Source organism: Onychostruthus taczanowskii, unplaced genomic scaffold (genome assembly GCF_017590055.1).
Source record: "Onychostruthus taczanowskii isolate IOZ18803 unplaced genomic scaffold, ASM1759005v1 scaffold74, whole genome shotgun sequence".
Classification (NCBI taxonomy): Eukaryota; Metazoa; Chordata; class Aves; order Passeriformes; family Passeridae; genus Onychostruthus; species Onychostruthus taczanowskii.
In genome coordinates, this window is record NW_024505229.1 from 2171956 (window position 1) to 2179695 (window position 7740).

The 7740-nt window shown below is 55.0% G+C and overlaps 1 protein-coding gene across 1 annotated transcript; it reads left to right on the plus strand.

The window, feature by feature from the left end:
- The first annotated feature begins 3636 nt into the window (after window positions 1-3636).
- LAMTOR5 (late endosomal/lysosomal adaptor, MAPK and MTOR activator 5) lies at window positions 3637-6153 on the plus strand. Its single transcript, XM_041422594.1, has 5 exons — window positions 3637-3738; window positions 4225-4286; window positions 5020-5137; window positions 5478-5635; window positions 6019-6153. The coding sequence occupies exons 1-4, from the start codon at window positions 3704-3706 to the stop codon at window positions 5536-5538; spliced, it is 276 nt and encodes a 91-aa protein (XP_041278528.1). The 5' UTR covers window positions 3637-3703; the 3' UTR covers window positions 5539-5635; window positions 6019-6153.
- Window positions 6154-7740: the final 1587 nt, after the last annotated feature.

Consider the following 7740-nt stretch of genomic DNA (forward strand, 5'->3'; position numbering starts at 1 on the left):
TTTACCATGCCCTTATATGAAACTCAGACCTACAAGATGAAAAAAAAAGAAAGAAAATAGAAAGCCAAAACCCCAAGGTGTCACCTGGGGAGTGAGGAGCAGGACACGGATCCGGCCCCACTGCTCTGATCAAACCCCACCCCACACAGAGCCCCAGATTTGCAGGAGATTGGGTTTCCTTGTGGATGGAAGGGAAAAGACTACGGATTTTTTATATATTTATTTTTAATGGTTTAATTTCCTGTGGGAATTGCCGCTGCTGTGAGGATGCTGCGGGCAAAGCCACTCCCAGTCTGAGGACTGGGATGTCACAGATGGGTTTCCACAATGGGGGTGGTTCTTGTGATGCAGTAAAGCATGAATTTATAATGCTTTATAACAACTTATAATGATTTATAACTGTTATATAAAAATATAACAGTTTGTAATGATTTTTCTGCTGAAATTGCCCGGGTGGTTTGCAGAGGAGTGGGAAGTGGTTGGGCCATGGCAGCCGAAAATGCAACGAGGCTCATCCCAGTTTGGTGTCAGGAAGGAGTTCAAGGTGGATTTAAAGTGTGGGAAACCATCAGGGTGACTTGTAGGAACCACTTTTGCAACAAAAATTTGCTCTAAAAAAAGAGTATTAAAAAAAAAATCAACCCCCCCAAATATCAAAATAAGATAAATTATTGAAATAATAAATATATTAAAGTAATTATATTCATATATAATGTATAAGGGATACTACGAATTATAAAAACTTAAAAATATAATTATATATTCTGAATTTTAACATGATATAAATACATAAAATTCCTGAAGTCCAGTGAAAAAGAGACTAGATTAGAATAGAACAGAGAACTGAATATAAGGTAATTAGATTAGAAAAGAATTACAATATAAGATAATGAGAATATAATAGAATAATAGAATGATAAGAGAATTATAGACTAGAATAAAACACTGTTAGAGAGGAGAATAATTAGAATAGAATAGAATAGAGAACAGCATATTCCCCTGCTGTTTGCAATATAAGATGAGAATAGAATAGAATAGAATAATAGAATGATAAGAGAATTATAGACTAGAATAAAACACTGTTAGAGAGGAGAATAATTAGAATAGAATAGAATAGAGAACAGCATATTCCCCTGCTGTTTGGAAACCATCCATGCAATTATTTTAGCTGTGGAATATTCAGCCCAGGATGTGGCGTGCGTGGGTTTGTGACACCTCAGCTGTGTCCTGGTCCTACCCCAGCCATGTCCTCTCCCATCCCAGCCATCTCCTGCTGCCATCCCAGCCCTGTCCCAGTCAGGTCCCATCCCAGCTGTGTCGTGCTCCCATCCCAGCTGTGTGCCTGTTCCTTCCCAGCCATGTCCCAGTCCCATCCCAGCCATATCTTGGTCAGGTCCCATCCCAATCATGTCCTTGTCCCATCCTACCCATGTCCTAGTCAGGTCTCAACCATGTTCCTTCCTGTCCTATTCCAGCCCTGTCCCTGTCCCATCCCAGCCCTGTTCCCATCCCAGCCCTGTTCCCATCCCAGCCCTGTCCCTGTCCCATTCCCATCCCAATCCCAGCCCTGTTCGCATCCCAGCCCTGTTCCCATCCCAGCCCTGTTCGCATCCCAGCCCTGTTCCCATCCCAGCCCTGTCCCTGTCCCATTCCCATCCCAGCCCTGTCCCAGCCCGTTCCCATCCCAGCCCCGTAGCCCTGTTCCCATCCCAGCCCTGTTCGCATCCCAGCCCTGTTCCCATCCCAGCCCTGTCCCTGTCCCATTCCCATCCCAGCCCTGTCCCAGCCCGTTCCCATCCCAGCCCCGTTCCCATCCCAGCCTTGTCCCAGCCCTTTTCCCATCCCAGCCGTGTCCCAGCCGTGTCCCAGCCATGTCCCAGCCCCGTTCCCAGACCAGCCCTGTTCCCATCCCAGCCGTGTCCCAGCCCCATTCCCATCCCAGCCCTGCTCCCAGCCCAGCCATGTCCCGGCCATGTCCCAGCCCTGTTCCCATCCCAACCATGTCCCAGCTCCGTTCCCATCCCAGCCGTGTCCCAGCCATGTCCCAGCCATGTCCCAGCCCTGTTCCCAGACCAGCCCTGTTCCCATCCCAACCGTGTCCCAGCCCCGTTCCCATCCCAGCCCCGTTCCCATCCCAGCCGTGTCCCGGCCGCTCCCATCCCGCTGTGGCTCTGGCCGCCGCCTCCCCTCGGAGCAGAACATCAAAGAGCGCCGGGACCCGCGCGTTCCCCGAGGGGCTCGGCGATCCAAGAGCCCGGGCTGGCCGTCCCCGCGGCAGCTTTGCTCCTCTAGGGAGAGCTTAAAAGGGTATTCCCAAGGATATTCCCTATTTCCTGTAAGTTAAAAGGATATTCCCAAGGATGTTTCCTATTTCCTGTAAGTTAAAAGGATATTCCCAAGGATATTCCCTATTTACTGTAAGTTAAAAGGATATTCCCAAGGATAGTCCCTATTTCCTGTAAATTAAAAGGATGTTTTCTAGGATATTTCCTATTTCCTAAAAGTTAAAGGGAGATTCTCTAGGATATTTCCTATTTCTTAGAAGTTAAAAAGATATTCCCTAGGATATTTCCTATTTCCTGTAAATTAAAAGGATATTCCCTAGGATATTTCCTTTTTCCTAGAAGGTAAAAGGATATTCCCTAGGATATTTCCTATTTCCTAGAAGTTTAGAGGATATTTCCTAATCCTAAATTAAAAGGATTTTTCCTAGGAAAAGAATATTGCCTATTTTTTTTTAACAAAAACCCCCGCTTCTGAGCTGCTCTCAAAGCACATTTATGGGAGCAAAACCCGGATTTTGCTAAATTGCAGAGAAAACCCTGCAGGGATGCAGGAAAGGAGAGCTCCTGCACCACCTTCACTGTGGACAGCTCCGATTCCCAATCTGGAATCCAGCCCAGCCTGCTCTGCAGTGGGGGTGTCCCTCTATTTAATCAAGGGATTTCCCACTAAATTGTCACCTCCTGTAGCTGAAAGCCCCCGGGAGATTGGCAATTCCCACTCCTGGGGCCTGGGGAGCCCCTCCAGAACGGGAGTGAGGATGGTAAGAAGCTGCTAAAATGTTTTGTTTCTTTTTGTTGTGGTGGGAAAAAAATAATTTGCAATATTTTCCACCGGGAGATGTCCAAAAATTAAGCAAAACTCCCACATTTACAGCACTTTCTGCCTCCACTTTCACTCTTCACATTGTCTCATCCTTGATTTTTCCTGGATAAAATAAAGAGGGGATGTGGGAACTGATGGGCAGCACCCAGGAGCCAACACTTGGGGAAGGGATTTGTGAAACCACGTCTGCAACACGGAGAATCCAGGACAATTAAATTAAAATTAAAACCCCACTTGAATTTCCTTCGGCTCTGCAAAGCCCGGGCGGCGCTGCGGGGAGGGAGGGACGCAACTGGAGGAGAAAATCGAGAAAAATAAGGGAAAAAACCCAAATATCGCAACTGCGCCGCGTGCTCTGCGGGAAAACAGCCACTGGGGGAGAGCTGATTGGGGGGCGGGTTTGCTGCGAGCCCCCCGGGCACGGTGCCGGTGGGGGGTGGCACGGCGGGGTCCGGGGGTCTCGGTACCGGCGGATTTTGGGGCGTCCCCAAACCGGGGCATCCCCGAGGAGCCGAGCGCGCCCCGAGCGCTTTTGGCCGCGCGGAGCCGCCGTCGCGGGGTCACGTGGGCGGCGCGGAAGTGGAGGCGAGGGGCGATGGAGGGAACGCTGGAACAGCACCTGGAGGAGACGTGAGGGGACAGGGGGACACGGGGGGGCAGGGGGATACGGAGGGATGGGGGGGGCACGGGGGGATATGGGGGGGAACTGGGGACACGGGAGGACGGGGGAACATGGAGGCACAAGGAGATACGGGGGAACATGGGAGACATGGAGAGACACGGGGACGGGGGGACACGGGGGGATGTGGGGAAAATGGGGGGACACGGAGTCGGAGGCATATGGGAGCACGGGGAACATGAGGGGACACGCAGGGACATGGGGGGACACGGGAGACACTGGGGGTGTCCCCCGCACGGGGGGTACAGGGGACACGGGCCGGGGGCTGAGGGGAGCCGGGCGTGTCCCGGGCTTGTCCCGGGCGTGACCCGGGCGTGTCCCGGGCGTGACCCGGGCGTGACCCGGGCGTGTCCCGGGCATGTCCCGGGCGTGTCCCGGGCGTGTCCCGGGCGTGTCCCGGGCGTGTCCCGGGCTCTGAGCGCCGCTGTCGCCCCCAGCATGAAGAGCCCGGCCGTGGTGGGCGTGCTGTGCACCGACTCGCAGGGGCTCAACCTGGGCTGTGAGTGAGGCAGCTCCCGGCCTGGGGGCACCGGGGGGGCACCGGGGGGGGCTCCTGGCACTGCCCGGTCCCTCGGAGGCCTCCTGGGGCTGGGGGCAGCCGGTCCTGCCCCTCTGCAGTGAGGGTTCCCAGGGCTGGGGGCACCTGGCCTGCCCCACGGGGGGTTGGGGTGCCCCAGTCCTGCCCATTCCCTTTGAGGGGCTCCCCAGGGTGGGGATGGGGGCACCAGCCCGGCCTTACAGACCCTCCCCAGCTGGGGGTACCCCGGGGGTGCCCTGTCCTGCATCACTCTGGGGCCCCCTGCCCTGCCCTGTCCCCACCTTCGGGTGTCCCCAAGGGCCACCACCTGCCTGTGCCTACCTGACACCTCTGTTCGGGGTCTTTGGTGGAGGGAGAGGAGTGTCCCTGTGGGTGACAGAGCCTGGGGTCCCTGTGGGTGACAAATCCTGGGGTCCCTGTGGGTCACAGAGCCTGGGGTCCCTGTGGGTGACAGAGCCTGGGGTCCCTGTGGGTCACAGAGCCTGGGGTCCCTGTGGGTAACAAATCCTCTCAGTGACAAATGACTCAGTGTCATTTGGGGAGACACTGAGTCAGCCCCCAGGGAGGGAAATGGAGCTGGGAGGGAAATGGAGCTGGGAGGGAAATGGCCGGGCAGGACACCCCGGGGCTGGGGGCAGTCAGGCCTGTCGCAGAGCACTGCCCTGGCACGGGGGTTGTCCGTGGCTCCCCGCAGGCAGGGGCACCCTGTCGGATGAGCACGCTGGCATCATCTCAGTGCTGGCCCAGCAGGCGGCCAAGCTCACCTCGGACCCCACCGACACGCCCGTGGTGTGCCTGGAGTCTGACAGCGGGTGAGGCCCCAGCCTGCAGCTGCTGCTGGCCCCCCCTGCCTTCCCCAGCCCCCCCAGCTCCTGGAGACAGATCCTGGAGCAGCTCCTGGTCGGGAGCAGCCCTGGGGGGAGGCACTGCCACAGGCACTGGGTTGATGGGGAGGTAAAAGCAGGGGGAAGGAAGCCTTTCAGGGGCTGGTGGTTACTGCAGCTCAGGAGCTCTTCCCCCCTTGGGATCCGTGGGGGTCACAGAGCCTGGGGTCCCTGTGGGGGATGGGGCTGGGGCTGCTCAGTGATTCCCCTGCCCACGTCCCACCCCCAGCTGCTGCTGCCCTCCCTCAGCCCTTTCTCCTTGCTGCAGGAACATCATGATCCAGAAGCACGACAGCATCACCGTGGCAGTGCACAAGCTGCTGTCCTGAGCCCTGGGGACCAGCTCTGCTCCCGGCTCCTCCCTACACTGCCATGCCCTCTGGAGCTCCACACCTGGGATGAAGGCTCTCCCTCCCTCCCTCTCACCAGCTCCTGGGCAGCTCCCTGGCTCTTCAGTCAGTGGGGCAGCAGGGACATCTCCATCACTGCTCACAGAGTGGGGAGATGGAGCAGCCGAGGGGGATGGGGCTGGGGATGGGGGTGGGGATGGGATGGGGGTGGGGATGGGGCTGGGGCTGCTCAGTGATTCCCCTGCCCACGTCCCACCCCCAGCTGCTGCTGCCCTCCCTCAGCCCTTTCTCCTTGCTGCAGGAACATCATGATCCAGAAGCACGACAGCATCACCGTGGCAGTGCACAAGCTGCTGTCCTGAGCCCTGGGGACCAGCTCTGCTCCCGGCTCCTCCCTACACTGCCATGCCCTCTGGAGCTCCACACCTGGGATGAAGGCTCTCCCTCCCTCCCTCTCACCAGCTCCTGGGCAGCTCCCTGGCTCTCCAGCTCGCATTTCAGCCCTTGTGCTGCCGAGGATGAAGTGTGGGCACACCCCCAGACCCTGTAACAAGCAGATCCTCCCTGCTGTATTTGGGGGCCTCATTTCTTGGAGAAATCAATAAATGACCTGTAAAAAACCTTCCTTCCTCCTCTTTGCTGTGGCTGGGAGAGCTGGGCCTGCCAAGGTAACTGCTCCCACTGCCTTCATTAGCATTTCTCTGGAGAAAGACTGGAACTCGTGGAGGCTTCTCTGTAGGAAAGGTACAAAAGCTTTCCGAGGAATTTCTCCTAGGAAACATTTCACCTCCTCAAGTTAAACATTCTGTGGGAGTTCTTGCTCACTGTGCCTTGGGTTGAAGTTCAAACCTGGCCCTGCCAGGACCCTGGGAGCTGCACAGGGATCTTGGCAATGTCCCCACAAATCCAGGGCCCTCTTGCTTTGAAATGCTGCAGGGAAACAATCCTGCAAAAAGGTGGGGGGCTGCTACACCCCAATGGATCCTGTGTGCTGGGGAGGGAAAAGGAGCTGGGCTGCAGCTGCAGGAAGGGGAGGGGAGTTTCAGAGCAGAGCACGAGGGAAAACTTGGGTATCATTGTCACTGCTAGAAATGAAGGGATGGGACTTTTCATGCTAGGAACGATTTATTGCTGAGATAAACATCAGTCGTAGAGGCTGTGAGATTTCAGAGGAGCAAGCAGTCAGCCATAGCTCAAGAGCATCACAAGTTTTTTTGTTATAAGGCAATATAGAACTTTCTAAACCAATAGAAAAGGCCACAGGATTTATTTTGTTTTTCTATGTATCACCTTTATTTACTTCTGCTGCACTGCAGGTACTTTAATGGGCTTTTAACTCACAAGTTTTAACTTAATGTTTCTATTATAACTTCTAAACTCCCAAGCTGCTCTATACTATTACATTACTATAAACCTTTCACCATCTTATCAGTACATTTTCTCATTTACTTAAGGCATATTCTTACTTACACCTATAGAAACAGAAGTTTATGATTTTTCTGCTTAATATCTGTTTATTGTATTTTTACATAAATTTAAGCTTCTCCCAAGGCTGTAAATCAAATCTTTCGGTGTCTATGAAGTTTTTCCAATTCCCACACCTGGGCTGAGTCAGTGAAGTGACAATGTCACTGCTCTGACTTTACTCCTCGGAGCACTCCGTTGGGCAGTGACAGTCACAGCTCCCAGGAGCAGCCCCTGCCCTGCCAGGCTCCACACTCCCTCCCAGCTCGGCGTCCACCTGCACTGGAGCCCTGATCTTGGCTTGTCCAAGCTCTGTGGTGACCCTGGGCACTGCTGCTCCCCTCTCCTTCCATCCCACCGGGCTGGCAGCAGCTGGAGCTGGGCATCCAACAGCTCTGAGTGCAGGTGCTGCTGCCCCTCTGCCCGCCCCTCCAGGCCCTTGAACCACCCTCACTGCAAACCTGATCCTGCCTAAATAAAGCTCAGAGTACACGTTCAAACCCTGCTGTAGGGACAGCTCCTGCACAGGCTCCCAGAGATCCTGCGCTGCACCAGGAGGACGCAGCTTTGGCACTGTGTGCCAGGGAGAGCAGAGAGCACCACTGTCCCCACGGCTCGGTTTCTGTCCCCTCAGGAAGAAAGGGAGAGCAGAGAGCACCACTGTCCCCCTGCTCGGTTTCTGTCCCCTCAGGAAGAAAGGGAGAGCAGAGAGCACCA

Bases quoted from the DNA above. Each gene is read 5' to 3' on its own strand.
- LAMTOR5 (XM_041422594.1), top strand. From the start codon at position 3,704: ATGGAGGGAACGCTGGAACAGCACCTGGAGGAGAC. The intron at 3,739-4,224 runs GTGAGGGGACAG...TGTCGCCCCCAG, and splicing joins GAACAGCACCTGGAGGAGAC to CATGAAGAGCCCGGCCGTGG. The intron at 4,287-5,019 runs GTGAGTGAGGCA...GGCTCCCCGCAG, and splicing joins GCAGGGGCTCAACCTGGGCT to GCAGGGGCACCCTGTCGGAT.